Source organism: Lynx canadensis, chromosome D1, assembly GCF_007474595.2.
Source record: "Lynx canadensis isolate LIC74 chromosome D1, mLynCan4.pri.v2, whole genome shotgun sequence".
Classification (NCBI taxonomy): Eukaryota; Metazoa; Chordata; class Mammalia; order Carnivora; family Felidae; genus Lynx; species Lynx canadensis.
The window spans coordinates 6,711,854-6,730,168 of record NC_044312.2 but is presented as its reverse complement, the minus strand read 5'-3'; the positions used below and the strand labels follow the sequence as shown (position 1 = coordinate 6,730,168).

Genomic DNA, 18,315 nt, shown 5'->3' with positions numbered 1-18,315 from the left:
TTTGGCCAGGTAGGGGAGCTGTCATATTTCCCTTACACAAAAATTCTGAGGAGTAACTAAAGGTAAGTGCACCTGACTGGCTCTGTAGGTAGAGCATGCAACTCTTGATCTCAGGGCTGGGAGTGTGAGCCCCACATTGAAGCCTACTTAAAAATAAATAAAAAGTAAATTATCAATTTTCTTTTATTTATTTTTTTGTTAATTTTTTAATGTTTATTTTTGAAAGAGAGACAGAAAGAGCACACAAGTAGCAGAGGGGCAGAGAGAGAGGGAGTCAGAGAATCCAAAGTAGGCTCCATGCTGTCAGAGCAAAGCCCGAAGTGAGGCTCGAACCCCACGGACCATGAGATCATGACCTGAGCCAAAGTTGAAAGCCCAACTGATGGAGCCACCCAGATGCTCCAATTTTTTTTTAATAAAATGTATTTATTTTGAGCAAGAGAGCAAGCAGGGGAGGGGCAGAGAGAAAGAGAGAGAGAGAATCCCAAGCAGGCTCCATACTGTCAGTGCAGAGCCTGATGTGGGGCTCAACCTCACGAATCGTAAGATCACGACCTGAGCCGAAATCAAGAGTCAGATGCTTAACTGACTGAGCCACCTAGATGCCCCTAAATGACCCAATTTTCTACTTATGAATTATCACACCCATCCTTACTCTTTAGCCACGAAGAATATTCCTCTAAAACAAGAACAAAAAAAGCCAAACAACTATTCTTCCTAGATGTTGGTTAAGTCAAAAAATATTTGCTGTGAATTCTTAGAATGCATACTGCTCAAGAAGAAGAACTTTATCTTATTCATCCTCGCATCTATAATGCTTGGCACAAAGCAAGTATTCAATAAATAACCCTGCAGGAAAGGAACAAATTGAAGATTCTGAAATAGGGATCCTCCACTATATAAAATAAACATGAGCTCAAACACTAGGTATCTAAATCAAGACGCTTTCCCCCACAATGCAATTATATTTAACTATTACATCAACATGGGGAAAACGGAGGCAGGGATCACAGAAGCTTGACTGTCACCTACAAATTTCTAAGTGTCCTTGTTCAAGCTGCGGAACCTTCCTCAGTTTGATAAAACGAACAGGCTGGACTGGATGAATTCTAAAGACTCCTACCAAACCTAATATTTTATGTTATCACAGAAGTCAACAATTTAATCATTTAAGTAACTGTGTATGCTGTACCCAGCAAAATTTTAAAAAGACAACCTTTCATTATGGCAAGAGGTCCAAATTATTCTGTGATTTCTGAATGCCATCTTTAATTTCTTCCCAAGCTACTTTTACTAGCAGGTGCTGTACCTGCTAAAATGTCTACGTTGAGATGCGCAACTCAGGAAATTCCACGAGCCACACATGACTGTCTCCCAGGCTGCTGTCCCCCCATCTCCTTTGCTAAGGCCGTGGCCCCGGCTCCAGCACATGAGCCACGGTGGTGGACCTCAACACGTCCCAGCAACCACCTTCCCCTCTGCCAATGACTGGTTTAGGAGTGGACAGATGACCTAGTTATGGCCAGGCTGTTGTAGTAGAGGTCTCGTAAGAAAAACTAAATGAGACCAGGATGACACTGAAAAAGAGAACATTTTACCAAGGCACAAGATCGAAATCATTCTCTGACTTCTGAAGATGATCTTTTATTACGTCCCAGCCTAATTCTATTTTCCTCTTTTTGCAAGTTGCACCGTAATCATTAAGTTCTCTTTGTGTGATAGCGTAAGATTGAGAAATCTCCAAAGATCTGGTATCTTCATTAAAAACCTGTAAAATAACAAAAAGACAACTTACTTTTTTTGTTTTTTTACACTGTTCCTGTTTTCTAATAGTTCATGAGGGAAAAAATGTTCCTCCTCAAATTAGACACAGGAAAGTCATAGAGCAAAAGTAATAAATTATGGAAATATATAAGTATGATAACATAGTAATGAACAAACATTTTACAGGACTGTAACAGCTCTCCAGGAAGCACATATTACCAAGCAAAAATCTCTATTTTCAATGGGATTAAATTTAAAAAAGCTTTTTTTTTTTTTTTTCAACATTTATTTATTTTTGGGACAGAGAGAGACAGAGCATGAATGGGGGAGGGGCAGAGAGAGAGGGAGACACAGAATCGGAAACAGGCTCCAGGCTCTGAGCCATCAGCCCAGAGCCTGACGCGGGGCTCGAACTCACGGACCGCGAGATCGTGACCTGGCTGAAGTCGGACGCTTAACCGACTGCGCCACCCAGGCGCCCCTAAAAAAGCTTTTTTAATTAAAAAAAAGTATTTTAAGTTTAGCATTAAGAAAATATCTGACAAATGAAATTACCCAGGATGTTAATCAAATTTCTGGGAAAAAGTTTTACTTAAGAAACATTAAAAAAAAAAAAAAAAATTAAAAAAAAAAAAGAAACATTAAGCCATAGGGGCGCTTGGGTGGTTCAGTCGGTGAAGCATCCGACTTTGGCTCAGGTCATGATCTCGCAGTTTGTGGATTCGAGCCCCACGTCGGGCTCTGTGCTGACAGCTCAGGGCCTAGAGCCTGCTTCGGATTCTGTGTCTCTCTCTCTCTCTGCCCCTCCCCCACTCACACTCAGTCCCTCTCTCTCTCTCTCTCAAACATAAAATAAAAACATTAAAAAAAAAAAAAACTGCCATCAACTGATGAACAGGCAAAATGTAAAATACCCACGCTACTAAACATTATCAGGCAATAAAAAGGAATGAACCACTAGTTCCTAGCACAACATGGACGAAAGACTACAAGTTGTTTCCACGTAGTTTACAGTTGTGTTTCTATTTCATTTACACGAAATGTCCAAAATAGCAAATCTTTAGAGACAGAAAGGAGCTTAGTGGTTAGCTGCTAAAAACTGAAAAAAGCTGGGCACTGGGACTGACTGCTAACAGGTACAGAGTCTGTTTGGGGAGTAGTGGAAATATTCTGGAATCACACAGTGGTGATGCTTGCACAATATAGTGAAAATACTGAAAACCACTCAATTGTGTACTTGTATGCTATGTGATTTCTAACTCAGTAGAAAAAAAAAATTTTTAGACAAGAAACATAATCTGATTTTCTACAACCTTTTAAGAATGAAGAGTTCATCACTAGTTTTCACTAAGTTCATGTGTGCAAAATAGTTATTTTTTAAGTCAGAAGATTAATTCCAAATATTTACAGTATTTTGAACAGAAAAGCTACATATACAAAATAATTTGACAAGGTTTCCTATCAGAACGCACATTTGAAAAGTCCAGTAAAGGGCACCTGGGTGGCTCAGTTGGTTAAGCATCTAACTAGATTTTGGCTCAGGTCAAGACCTCACAAGTCGTGAGATGGAGACCCACATCAGGCTCCACGCTGGAGCCTGCTTAAGATCCTCTCTCTATCTCTAAAAAAAACAAAAAAACAAAAAACAAAAAACCCACCAAATAAAAGGAAATTAATGGAAAATTTCAACCAACTGTACCTGGTGACAAATATCTGCCATCAGGTCAATCAAGTTTTCCTTGACAGCAACATTACGGGATCCTGAAGAGTATTTCCCTCTGCTTCCTATATGACTTATCTCATTAATCAGCAGATCATATAAGTTGTATAAGATACTTTTCCATTTATTTGATTCATAAGCACCTGTAATTCAAAAAAAGAGAATATAATCTACATACACACTCCATTTGCCGCACCACCTCCCACAAAACCATTCAGCTACTGAGGCGGAAAGTGGGCCAACTGCCCACTCAGTACTAACGCCTCTTGTGACAATATCCTTGGCAAACTCTACTTTGTAAGTGTCCGCTTCATGCTCAGCTTACCTGTGTTTCCTATAAAATTCTTCAATAGTCTGATTTTTCTCTGATCAACTCAATGAAAATCTCAATCGAACTTTAACTGTGTCTCTCCCCTGAGGCAAATGTAATTAACATGCTCTGTCATTTACATGAGGACCAAGTTCTCACTACATCATTTAGAGAAAAATGTTACCAGTTCCTTTAACTGGTGTACAAATGATATGTTACCCAGACTTCTCATTATTCTGGTCACCTTTCCCTAAACACACTCCAGTCTACTATATTTCTCTTCAAATGGTGACTGTCCAAAATCTGGTAGACAGAATATTCCCACTGTCATCTGACCAGATGGGTAACAAAGGAGCTGTTACTCCCCACAAAGAACCATAAGATCTATTAAAGCAGTCTAACACTACATTAGTGTTTCTGGCAAACTCACCATCCTGTCAGTTTTCATCCCAAATATACCATTAACTAAAACCCTAAACATATCATGCCATCCCATAAATTAAGCCTGATCTTCATCCTGGTGAAAGCTGTGTGAAAGATGACAAACTAAGAGAATCTGCCATTCTTGGACTTCAGTAGTTTCTCGGGCCACAAATACTCTAACTACACATACTAGAAGAGCCCATTAAACATTGCTACTTTTGAAAAAAATTGGCTATAACTGTTTTCCTCCATTTTAGCTGCTATTACTCAGTGTAGCATGATTTCCTAACACAGTCATTATGCTCGCCATGATGAATTCATCCAAAGGCCAGTACAAGGCCAAAAGTAAACACACCCTGAGCATGGGGGAACTCGTTCAGTTCCTGTTCCGCCCAATAAAGTTCCCTTCTACTGCATGAAGCGAAACCATCCCAGCAGTACTCTTTCTATGAAGGTATAATTGACATGCAACGTTAAGTTTCATGTGTACAACGTAATTATTCAGTATTTGTATAACCTTGTGAAATGACCACAGTAAGTCTAGTTAACATACCTTACATAACAAAAAAAGAAAAAAAAAAGCTGCTTCCTTGTGATGAGAACTTTTAAGATCTACTATCCTAGCTGCTTTCAAATATGCGATATGTATTAACCAGCAATACTCTCTTGATGAAAAACGAAGGTAAAGGTATCAAAGAGGAGAAATCATTCATTTCTGGTATTCCAGCAAACAGGGGCCTGGATCAAGTATGAGGTTTAAAGCAGTATGTATACATCTCCCTGAGGAACTGACTAATCTGACTGCTTTGGGTCTATATTTATCTTTTCTACCTCCTAATAAAAGCCACATGTAAATAAACAAGGCCCTGCCTTCTCTGAACTCTTTTACGCTACAGTATGAGAAATACCTTTTAGCACCTAACTGCTGCATCATCAGCTCCCAGAGGGGACATCGCGTCATATTTGTGTTTCCTCGTGATGCTTAGCAATGTACTAAACAAACGGCACAATATGACTTCCTACCACAACTTCAAATGCTAAAAAAAGTGTGAGAAATATCCCTGTGACTAATACCATTATCAAGCACAGTAATCCATAAGAAGGTCATAACCTCCTACAAAATACAATTTTCATACTTAAGCCCCTACATTTCGATGAGGAAGTAAATTCAAAACAGCAAAAACTGCCTTTTATTACCTTTCTCTTGGGTTTTAGCTCCCTTTGGATGACGGATATAAATTTGCAGCTGAAATAATTCAATAATCACTTCTTTTAAGCAATCATTAAGTCTGTGTTGAGTCCAAATGTAAAGCAAGGTAGGAAGAACTTCATCTCCTAACTGACACACGCAAATTCGAAAGTTAACAGCCAACGTCTTGAGGAAGATAACAAACGCTGCTAAGATGTGGTTTAGACCTGCAGAGCTCTTCTCTTGTCTGTCACAGAAAATAAACACACTCCGCTTAACAGGGAAGACAATGAACACTGAAGACAGTTATGAAGTTGCACGCTGGAAAGAAAAAAGTATCTAATCTTCAAATAACAATAGCCTTAGTTTCAGAACTATTCAGGAAACAAACCCTAGTGGGACTACAGGCAGCAACAACATTATCTGGTGCTAGGACACCAGCTCCCTCTGCTGCTCAAACACCATGTATACAATGTTTCATGTTATAGACTAATGCAGCACAAAAGTAAGCTATTGATACTTCCAAAATACACTAGTTCATTTTTTCTTAGTGCATCTATTCTCAAAAATGGGGAAAATCAAACTACTTAAGAGGATATTTATCTTTTTTAATAAAGCAGCACTGATCTCCCACTTAAAAACATCATTTTCATGTTCTGCCTTTGGATATTCAAGAATAGCTGAAGTGATACTTTCTTTAGGAATCTACTAATTCTACTACAATGGGCCGATGTTTTTGTTTTTGTTTTTTTAATTGGTAACATTTTCAGATGCTAGATCTAAAAGACAGACTTGCAGAGCACCTGGGTGGCTCAGCCAGTTAAACGTTTGACTCTCGATTTCAGCTCAGGTCATGATCTCACAGTTCATGAGTCTAAGCCTGTCGGGCTCTGGGTTGATAGCATGGCACCTGCTTAAGGTTTTCTGTCTCTGTCCCTCCCCTCTTGCACTCTCTCTCAAAATAAATACACATTAAAACACACACACACACACACACACACACACACACACAGAAAATAAAAGATATACTTGCAAAAAGATCAAATAGATTTCCAATACAGAACAAAACGAGACTAGATTACCTTGCATGATGAATAGCTTTGGAAAAGAAATCCAACAATTTGGAATTCAATCCATCAGTTTGCGAACAGCACCCTCTGGCCACAGCATGAATTATTCTAGCCACTAAAACTCTATTAATGTCTTGTGCAGGTTTAAGGTACAGATTGAAGTACACAGAGAACAACTCTTAAAAAACAAACAAAAAAAAACCATTTTAGTTATGTTATCAAAAAGAAAATTATCAAAGCATTTAACTTAAAGGTCCTGCTACAATTTAAATTTCAATAATCCCATACAGACAAAAAGATTAAAAATTACACTAATTTACACTCAAAACAGTAAAAGCGTTCAATCAGTATTTAATGTTATGTTATGTAAACTGCCTTCAAGAGGAACAACCTAAGGCCGCAGACCATGTGCAGCCGGCCCTCAGACAAGCTGTGGCACCTCTTCAATATCTACATCCTTCCATGTAGGTCTCACAGAGCATGTGACACAGGGCAGACCCAATCTACTATTTTGTTTCAAAGCCGGTTGATTAATAACACGTGTAAAATATATCAAGAGCATCAAGAACCATGTCAAGGGGATAAAATTTTATTCTACTTGAAACCTAAGGAATCAGAATGCCAGTTTCCTGGGTGTTGGCAGAAGACAAGATATTCTTGATCCGAGAAAAATGACAGTTTATTTCTCACAGCAATGACAATAGCCACAGGACCTTCCTTCTTACATAAATTCCTCAGCCCCGAAGGCAACCTGAAGAGGGACAAGGGACATGATACAAAAGTGAGCTACATTATAGAAGAGAAATCTCAAGCCACCTGTAACAAATGGGCAGCAAGCAAGCCTGTCCTTGCTCTGAGCCTCGGAGCCTCAGAGCCTTGCTCTGAGGAAGCCATCATCTCTGGCTTCCAAGGTCTGCTATACACACCTACTTACAAAAAGGTCAGGATGGGGCACCTGGGGGGCTCAGTAGGCTGAGCATCCAACTTCAGCTCAGGTCATGATCTCACGGCTCATGAGTTTGAGCCCTGTGTGGGGCTCTGTACGGACAGCTCAGAGCCTGGAACCTGCTTGGGATTCTGGGTCTCCCCCTTTCTCTCTGCCTGTCTCGCACGCATGCTCTGTCTCTCTGTCTCAAAAAGTAAATAAACATTAAAAAAAAAAAAAAAAAGCCAGGAATAAAGCAGCCAGTGTCTGCTCAAAAGACACACAGAAACATTGAAATGCATTGAGAATCATCTCCCAAAACAATGAAAACCAAAGTTGCGAAAGCAGGATTTTCTTCCCATAAAGAGAAAAACACAAAGTCCTTGGCTGGTAAAGTAAGACTAACACCATGGGTATCTGCCTTTTCAACTGTATAATATCACATAATTCTGCAAAAATAGTTTACAATCAGTTATCAAACACAAAAGAATAAGGACGCTATAAATACCTCAAACATGATAGTAAACAAAATGATTGTTCAAATGATTCCTATTGCATCTGACACAAATTTATGCAACTCTACATCAGTGCTTCCCAAAGTTTCATCACGACATACAACACCTAAATGGTAAAACTGTGAGTTAATACACACAAACGTGGAGAAGAGAACACAGGAGTGGTTACCTTACTCTTATTAGTTGGTAGGTGCAGAGAGGTGAAATGAGAAAGCCAACTGTCTTGGATTAAAGCTCAAGTTTTAGGGCATTTATGTTACATCAGGGAAGTTGATCCCAATTCTCATAGAATCCCATATACTATCCTAGCAAGTGGTTAAAAAAAAAGTATAAGCCATCAACAGAAGTCTCAGAAGCAAAGAGTCCAACTTCTTCAAAAAAAGGCTGTAGGACATGCCTCCAGGTGGATTCACTTCCTCCATGAATTCAACACTGACAGAAAAGCTCAAAGAATGAATAGTAAAGGAACATGATATTTAAAAGGACTTCTGGAGTTAAAAGTTTTAAATTAAATGTAGATTCCTTAGGACTTTATACATAGACCCTCATGCTATCTGCAAACTGGAACAGTTTTCTTTAGTCCTTTCTAATCTGTACGCCTTTTATTTCCTTTCCTGGCCTAACTGCCCTGTCTAGAACCTCTAGTGCAAGGCTCAACAGGAGTGGGGAGGGCACACATCCTTGCCTTGTTCCCAGTGTCTTTTATGAATGGTTTTAAATTATCGATTCATAACTATTCAGAGTATCTATTTCACAGTGGGTAAGTTCTGATAGGGTGTGGTTTAAAGGAACTGGTCCAGAGGCATCTGGGTGGCTCAGTCGGTTAAGCGTCTGACTTCAGCTCAGGTCATGATCTCAAGGTTCCTGAGTTCGGGCCCTGCATCAGGCTCTGCACTGACAGCTGGGAGCCTGGAGCCTGCTTCAGATTCTGTGTCTCCCCGTCTCTCTCTGCCCTTCCCCCACTCACGATCGGTCTCTCTCAAAACTAAACATTTAAAAAAAAAAAAAAAGAAGGAATCCATAAAGGAACTGCTGCATTTAAATGCACAGAGTTGTCCATAGTATGTCAATACTCTTTTAATCGCTGCAAAACATGCAACTGTATCTATTTCCTTTCTCATATCAGCAATCTGTGTCTTCTTTTGTATGTAAGTCACTCCTGCTAGCAAAGAATCAACTTTTTATTTAATTAATTGTTCTCTCTTGTTTTTCTGTTTTCAATTCCAGTGATTTCTTTACTTCCACTTGCTTCAAAGAGTTTGGTTTTGCTTTTCTCGTTTCTTGAGGTGGAAGCTAAGGTTACTGATGTGAGACTTTTCCTCCTTCCTAGTATGGGCAGTTGATGCTATAAAAATTGCCCTTTCCATATAACTTTAGCTGCATTCTACAAATTTTGACATCTTGTATTTTTTTTTTTTCATTTTCATCCAGTTCTAAGTATACTTTGATGTCCCTGAAGACTTTTCTTTTGACCCATGAATTCAGAAGTGTGTTATTTATTTTCACAAAAGTACTATTGTGGTAGGGTCCCCTCCCTAAGGGGAGAAAAAAAGGGAGAGAAAACTTCAAGGTAACCTGGCTATCCGCCTGCGTGACAACATCCCTCATGACCTTGTAAACTGAGACTACTTAATCAGACTACATGTTAATGTGTTACCTACCATATATGGGGAGACAAAGAAATAGAAAATGTATTTTAAAAAACTATGCCATGAGGGGCGCCTGGGTGGCTCAGCCAGTTAAGCGTCCGACTTCGGCTCAGGTCATGATCTCACGGTCCGTGAGATTGAGCTCCACATCAGGCTCTGTGCTGAGAGCTCAGAGCCTGGACTGCTTTGGATTCTGTGTCTCCCTCTCTCTGACCCTCCCCTGTTCATGCTCTGTCTCTGTCTCAAAAATAAAACGTTAAAAAAAAAAAAATTAAAACAAAACAAAACAAAACAAAACTATGCCATGTGACGTTGAGTGCTCAGTTCTTTGGGTAGGAACCCAACTGAGTGGTGCTGGCACAAATAAAGTTCCTTCCTGGATAAAAAGCTTCCGTGTTTGGGGCACCTGGGTTGAGCATCTGACTTCAGCTCAGGTCATGATCTCATGGTTGGTTCATGGGTTCAGGCCCTGCGTTGGGCTCTGTGCTGGCAGCTCAGAGCCTGGAGCTGCTTCTGATTCTGTGTCTCCCTGTCTCCCCCTCCCCCGCGCGCGCGCGCTCTCTCTCGCTCTCTCTCTCTCTCAAAAATAAATAAACGTTAGAAAAAATTAAAGAAAAAAGCCTCGGTGTCACGACTCTGCGAGAATCCTGAGGAAACAGGGTACTATGGTAGAATATAAAAAGACAGGAACAAATTTAGAAGGGGAGACCAGAACACAGCAGTGGCATTAAGTTGAGACCCGCAGGATGAGAAGAAACCAGCCATACAAAGGGTAGCCTCTAACAAGAGGAGGACACGTCATGAGGCAAGAAAGGGCTTGCACTCTCGAAACAGTGAGAGATGATCCGTAGCAGTGTCAGAAGGAAATACTAGAACTCTTATTTTTTAAATTAAAAGTAATTACAAATAAAAAACTAAGCTCTACTGATGTAGAAATCAATAACGGCCATTTGGGAAGAGAGCTTTGGCAGCTTCTTATAAAACTAAACAAAGTTTTACCATATGATCCAGCAATCATACTTCTCGGTATTTAGTGAAATGAGCTGGAAACCTATCTGCACACAGATGTTTATGGCAGCTTTATTCATAACTGTCAAAGCCTGGAAGCAATCAAGGTGTCCTTCAGTAAATGAATGGAAAACTACAGTGTGGCACATGCAGCCAATGGAATATTATTCAGCGCTAAAAAGAAGTAAGCTATCAAGCCACGAGGTGGCACGGAGGAAACTTAAATGCATATTACTAAGTGAAATAAGCCAGTGTGACAAGACTACGTACTATGACCACATGATACCAATTACATCACATTCTGGAAAAGGCAAACCTAGAGAGACTGTAAAAAGATCACTGGTTGCTGGGGATCAGTGGGAAGGGAAGGATGAACTGATAGAGCACGGAGGATTTCTACGGCAGTGAAACTATTCTATGTGACACTATAATGGTAAATACCCCTCATTACACATTTGTCACAATCTATTGAACGGACGGCACCAGGAGTGATCCCAATGTCAAGTGTGAATGCCAGGTGACAGGAGGTGTCAGTGTGGGTGCGTGGACTGAAACAAATGTGCCACTCTGATGCAGGAAGTTGACAAGAGCAGAAGCCGTGTCTGTGTGTAAGGGCTCGCGTGGACTCTGTACTTCCTGCTCAATTTTGCGATGAATCTGAAATGGCTCTAAAAAAATGCAGTCTGTTTTTTAAAAAGTGTCTGGCTGGGGCGCCTGGGTGGCGCAGTCGGTTAAGCGTCCGACTTCAGCCAGGTCACGATCTCGCGCTCCGTGAGTTCGAGCCCCTCGTCGGGCTCTGGGCTGATGGCTCAGAGCCTGTAGCCTGTTTCCGATTCTGTGTCTCCCTCTCTCTCTGCCCCTCCCCCGTTCATGCTCTGTCTCTCTCTGTCCCAAAAAAATAAATAAACGTTGAAAAAAAAAAAATTTTAAAAGTGTCTGGAGACCACTGGGTTAGAGAATCTGAATGAGGGCCACTGCAGCCAAAACACAGAGATCAGAAGGACGGGGGCAGACTTTTGATTACGGTCAGAGAGGCAGGCAGAGCTACCCCGCGCTTCCAAGGCCGAGCAAAGGGGGAGTCGACATTTCTTGCCAGTTTTACAGGACAGCCACGAAAGGTTTTAACGTTTCTTCCTTCCTACCTCATTAGAAAACCTGCCCTCTTCCTTGGGACAATCCCAGAGCTCTTCCTTTGGAAACACTTATTCTCAGAAAACATAGCCCATTTTCCTGTGTATTCACACACTCTCTCTGCATGAAATCCTTCCGATTACATTTAGGTATACTCTAGTTACTCTCCTCTCTAGCAGGACCCCTCTTTCCCTTCACCTCACAACCAAAGCTTCGGAAAGCGTCGTTTTGCTAATCCATTTCCTCACTTGTCACTCAAGCTCTCACACCAGTCTGTTACAGGATTGAACACGATCAACCAACTGACTCTAGTTGCCATTTACAGAACGAATCACCCACAACAGCAGATAGACATTCCTTTCAAATGCATATGGAGCATTCATCAAATCAGACTTTATCCTGGGCCCATGAAAGAAGTCATGATAATTATAAATATGTTGGGGCGCCTGGGTGGCGCAGTCGGTTAAGCGTCCGACTTCAGCCAGGTCACGATCTCGCGGTCCGTAAGTTCGAGCCCCGCGTCGGGCTCTGGGCTGATGGCTCAGAGCCTGGAGCCTGTTTCCGATTCTGTGTCTCCCTCTCTCTCTGCCCCTCCCCCGTTCATGCTCTGTCTCTCTCTGTCCCAAAAATAAATAAACGTTGAAAAAACGTTGAAAAAAAAATTAAAAAAAAAAAAAATGTTATAAGAAGTATGTTCTCCGACGATAATGTAATTAGACTAAACACCATAAAAGGGAAAATGAAATAAAAAATAGGAAAGTACCCCCCAAACAATTGGAAATTAAATAACACACTTCTAAATAATCCACAGGTCAAAGAAGAACTTTCAAGAAAAACAAATCTTGAACTGAAGAAAAATGAAAATGTAATAATGCCAAAATGCGTGAGATGTGACAAGGCAGTGTTTAGAGAAAAATTTATATTATATTAAATACACATATTAGGAAAGAAGCTCTCAAACCAATGATGTAAGCTTCTATGTTAAGAAACTAGAGAACAAATTAAACCCAAAATAAACATAAGGGAAGAATAATACCAGAAATCAATAATGAAAGAGGCAATACCAAATCAAGCCTACATACATTAAAAGGACAACAAGGGGGGCGCCTGGGTGGCGCAGTCGGTTAAGCGTCCGACTTCAGCCAGGTCACGATCTCACGGTCCGTGAGTTCGAGCCCCGCGTCGGGCTCTGGGCTGATGGCTCAGAGCCTGGAGCCTGTTTCCGATTCTGTGTCTCCCTCTCTCTCTGCCCCTCCCCCATTCATGCTCTGTCTCTCTCTGTCCCAAAAATAAATAAACGCTGAAAAAAAAAAATTTAAAAAAAAAAAAAAAAAGGACAACAAGGTAATAATGTTTAAGAACAACTTTACGCTCCTGCATTAAACAACTTAAAGTGTACAAATTCTTACACAAGTTATTAAAGCTAACAAAAAAAGAAATAAACTAAATATTCCCATAGCTGTTAAAGAAATTGAATTTATAGTTAAAAATCACCTTCCAAAAATAACCTTCAAATTCAATCCAGTAATACGTAAAAAGAACAATACATCATGACCTAGGAGGGTATGTCCCAAGAATGCAAGGTTGACTTAACTTCTGTATACCAAAGAACACTATTGTCAGTGTTAAAGCAACCCATGGAATGGGAGAAAATAGTCGCAAACCATATATCTGACAATCAGGGGTTAACATCCAGAATATGTAAAGAATTCCTACATTTCAACAACAAGATAACAAGCTGATTAAAAACTGGACAAAGGAGGCACCTGGGTGGCTCAGTCGGTTAAGCATCCGACTTTGGCTCAGGTCAAGATCTCACCGTTCCTGAGGTCAAGCCCCACGTCAGGTGAGCTTAAGCCCAGCACTGACAGTGCAGAGCCCATGTGGAATTCTCTCTCTGCCCCTCACTCTCTCCCTCCCTCCGTCCCACTCTCTGTCCCTTGTGGGATTCTCGGTCTCTGCCCCTTGCTCACTCACGCCCTTTCTCTCTCTCTCTTTCACTCACTCAAAAACATATAAATAAAATAGACACACAGATACATAGAATAAAAACTGGACAGAAGACAGGAATAGATACTTTTCCAAAGATGATGTGCAAATGGCCAATAAGTACATGTTAAAGTCATTAGAGAAGAGTCGTTAGAGAAATGCAAATCAAAATCACAATGAGACACCACTTCATACGCATTCACATTAGGAGGACTACTATCAAAACAAGAAAAAGAACAAGTGTTGGTAGTAAGAGTGTGGAGACACTGGGAACGCTTGTGACTGTGGATCTGTAAAACGACGCAGCCCTTGAGGAAAAGTTTTGTGGTTCCTCAATAAATTAAACACGGAGTTACCATATAATGCAGTAATTCTACTTCTGGATAAATACACCAAAGAACTGAAACAAAGGACTCAGGCAGCTCTTCCTACCCAAGGGTCCTGTTCTGTCCCTGTGCTTTAATAAAATCACCTTTGTGCCACCCTCCCCCCAAAAATAAAGGACTCAAAGAGCTATTTGTACGCTCATGTTCATAACAGCATTATTCACAACAGCCAAAAGGTAGAAACCACTCAAATGCTCAATGACAGATGAATAGATAAACAAAATGTAGTATACACACAGTAGAATATTACTCAGCCTTAAAAAGGAAGTAAGTTGTGAGACACACTACGACATGGATGAACCTTGAAGACACGAGTGAAATTGGCCATTGACAAGAGGACAAACACTGTATGATTTCACTTACACGAGGCGGCCAGGGTGGTCAAACTTACAGATACAGAAAGCAGAATGGTTGCCAAGGGCTGCAGGAGTCAGTTTCAGTTTGGGAAGATGAGAAAAGTGTTGGAAATGGAAGGTGATGGTTGCACAACAATGTGGATATAATACGTAACGCCACTGAACTGTACACTTAACAATGGTTAAGACGGTAAATTTTATGTCATGTACGTTTCACCATTTGAAAAAATCATACTGAAGCTCTTCGTCAATAGGATACAGAAGAAAAAAATAAATAAAAGTCACACAGCTCAGAAATGAATGGAAAAAACACAGATACAGGACTGCCTAGAGACAAAACCCAACAGAAGCTAAAAAAGAACTCCTAGATCTAATAAGTGATTTTAGCAAGGTCCCAGGACACAAGATTAATACACTAAAATCAGTTGTACTTCTGTATGATAGTAATGAACAATACAGAAGTTGAAAATTTTAACATTATACAATATATAAACTATTGCTATATAAATCTAATAAAAATATACAAATCCTGTATGCTGATAATCATAAAACATTGACTTCTTTACATCAAAAAAGACCTATTACAATGAGCACTGGGTGTTGTATATAAGTGATAAACCACTAAATTCTACTTTTGAAATCAATACTAACACAATGTATTAACTAACTTGAATTTAAATAAAAACTTGGAAGAGAACAACAACAACTACAACAACAAAAACAAAGACCTAAACAAAGAAATACAACATGTTCATGGATTAGAAGACTCTACATGGTTAAGAAGTCTATTCTTCCTTAATTGTTCAGTAGAGTCCGTGCAATCCCTACCAAAATCCCAGCAGGGTTTTTTGTAGAAATCAACAAACTGGGGCGCCTGGGTGGCGCAGTCGGTTAAGCGTCCGACTTCAGCCAGGTCACGATCTCGCGGTCCGGGAGTTCGAGCCCCGCGTCAGGCTCTGGGCTGATGGCTCAGAGCCTGGAGCCTGTTTCCGATTCTGTGTCTCCCTCTCTCTCTGCCCCTCCCCCGTTCATGCTCTCTCTCTGTCCCAAAAATAAATAAATGTTGAAAAAAAAAAATTAAAAAAAAAAAAAAAAAAAAAATCAACAAACTGATTCCAAACTTTGTATGAAAATGCTGGCTGGCTTCAGGCCATCTTCTCATCTCCTCAAAACTCTCCCTCTAAAAAGTCTCATCCCTAACCATGGGCTCCATCAACATCACTATTAAAGATGGGTTCTGAACATAAACTTCACTTCTTGAGCAAAGTCCTCATTAGAGAAGCAAGTTCTCATCAGAGGAGGGAGCTAACTAGAAAAACAATTCAACCAAGGGGCAGATGGTGAGAAGTGAAAGTAGTATGCTTAAAAATAAAAAGAGCGTTTCAGAGAACATGCCAGATGATGGAACCATACTTAGGATGCTACAGGAAGGACCACCTTTGTTTCCGTGAGACCTGGGGTTACATGTAATAATCTAAGATACACAAACCCTCTGAATACTTAGGATGGACCACTTTGGTCATAGAGAGGTGTATCACAGTATCCTGGATATCACTAGCCTATTCTCTATACGACTTGTTGAGGGTCGGATTTGGGACACAGCCTCCCTTATGTCCAGAACAACAACAGAGGCCCCAGATGACATCTAAGAAATTAATACAGCAGCTCAGAAGGCTTTCCTTCATGTGGGAACAGTAGAGTATAATGCAGAGCACTGATCAGGTCATGGTTTTACCATCCACATGTATCTCATTTTGAAACGAGAAACTGACGACAAATAATACAGACAAACATCTTTTCAGGTAGTCAGCAAAATTTATCTTGAATACTTACAATGAAAAATACCGAGCTTTTAGATTTTCAGAGGTGGTTGTATTAGACGACTCTGACATGGCTTAGAGTGGCTTCACTAAAGCCAAATCCCATTCTCGCCCGCTGAACCCACTCAGCAACGAAAATGCTCCACCTCTGAAATCAATAAACTCAAATGTTTCAGTCTCTGACCCTAACTTCCTTCCTTTGTGGTCTCTACTAACTTTCACCTACAGGCTGTCAAAAACACTCGATTCCTCCCTGGCACCCACTCTCCTTATCTTGTAGTCACTGGGGCCTGTACATCCTGTGCTATTCGTGATGTGTGCTACCTTACAAGTGACCTGCTACAAGCCTAATCCAATGGATTCTTATGTGTTTTATCATTTCCACCACACTTAAAACGTCATCCCCCTTCCAACCTGAAACTCTGTTGCTTTCACTTCTACAACACCTCTCCCTACTGGTTTTCTTCTTTGTACTTTAATCATGGTGGGGTTTGGGTGTCATTGATCTGTGAAGTCACGGCTTCCAAACATATCTATGTCATAGTGTGTTAGAATTTTTGGTTTACTTGGTTTTTTCCTGCCACTGGCCTGTCAAGTTCTTGAGGAAAGGTATGGCTTCTTTCAATTCTGTAACTCCCTATCTATGATAGAGACAATAACTTCGGAAGTCCTTAAAAAATGAAACTAGGTGTTGGATTCTGTAACCATTTCATTTTACCAGGATACTGTGAAACGGCCAGGTCATTTGGGGGATACAGATTCTGACCAGCCTTTTAGTGACATTTCATTTCGCAGAAAAAATTCAAAAATAACAAACTTCGAAACATACCTAGCCACTGTTGCTGAGTTATTTCACACCAGTATTTTCTCACTGAAAGAATATCCTTGAGCAGTATGTTGCTGCAGTCGGCTCCATAAACAGTACCATTAAACGAATCTTTCACCGTATCCATGATGTAATTCAGGAGTTCTTGACATTTTAGTCTGGGTGCTCCTATTTAAAAATAAACAAGCAAGTAAATAAAAACGTATAAATCTTTAGACAAATAAGAACCCCTGGAAGTACAACTACATGAATAATTCCATGTGGGAAATTACTATTAACCTCTTTCTCACAGAGCAGGGAGCAGCAAACTATGGCCCGTGGGCAACATGCAGCCAGCTGCCTGTTTTGGGAAATACAGCTTTACGGGGCCACAGCCACATCCATTCATTTCTGTATTGCCTACAGCTACTTTTTTTTTTTTTTTTTTTTTAACATTTTTATTTATTTTTGGGACAGAGAGAGACAGAGCATGAACGGGGGAGGGGCAGAGAGAGAGGGAGACACAGAATCGGAAACAGGCTCCAGGCTCCGAGCCATCAGCCCAGAGCCCGACGCGGGGCTCGAACTCACGGACCGCGAGATCGTGACCTGGCTGAAGTCGGCCGCTTAACCGACTGCGCCACCCAGGCGCCCCTCCTACAGCTACTTTTATGCCACAACAGCAGAGCTCAATAACTGAGACAGACTAGAGAGCCTAAAAAGTCAAAAACGTTTATAGTCTGGTCCCTTGACAAAAGAAGTTTGCTGATCTCTAGGGGAATATATAGCAAAAACAATCATTCATCCTATCCTTAATAATTCACAGCTTCTGGAATTAGACCTAAAATGATCCAACGTCTCTTGGCACTTTTTAAAAAGAACGAATTCATTAGAATAACTTGAGACTGTAAGGAAGATATTTACACTAAAAATCAAATTACTTTCAAATCCTACAACAGCATGTATGGCATATAAGTATGTAAGGCAGTAATATTTCCTCTTTTATTTACTAGAGGTCCCAAAAATTCAGTACTAAAGGATATACTCTTAACAAAAGGATATTTAAAAACTGTTTCCTATTTTCAGCAAATCACACTGATGTTGCGGCTAAAATTTTATCCTATTTCAACATTAACAATCTTAAAACCACACATTAACATTTTTTTGTTATAAGCTATCAGCAGGTCGCAAATCATACGTATCTGATCATATTCTAGTTCAGTATTTTCATATGGTGACAACCATCAAACTACGG

General features: G+C 40.3%; 1 protein-coding gene across 10 annotated transcripts in view; it reads right to left on the bottom strand.

Annotated features, from left to right (window-relative positions):
• ATM (ATM serine/threonine kinase) overlaps window positions 1-18,315 on the bottom strand; it is a 132,945-nt gene that overhangs the window by 102,933 nt on the left and 11,697 nt on the right. For all 10 annotated transcript variants that reach the window (XM_030331235.1, XM_030331234.1, XM_030331233.1 and 7 more), the window contains 5 exons: window positions 17,085-17,249; window positions 6,489-6,654; window positions 5,415-5,653; window positions 3,464-3,627; window positions 1,599-1,768 (listed from right to left, as the gene is read on the bottom strand). In XM_030331235.1, coding sequence (XP_030187095.1) covers window positions 1,599-1,768; window positions 3,464-3,627; window positions 5,415-5,653; window positions 6,489-6,654; window positions 17,085-17,249 — 904 coding nt within the window. The remainder of the gene's footprint in view (window positions 1-1,598; window positions 1,769-3,463; window positions 3,628-5,414; window positions 5,654-6,488; window positions 6,655-17,084; window positions 17,250-18,315) is intronic.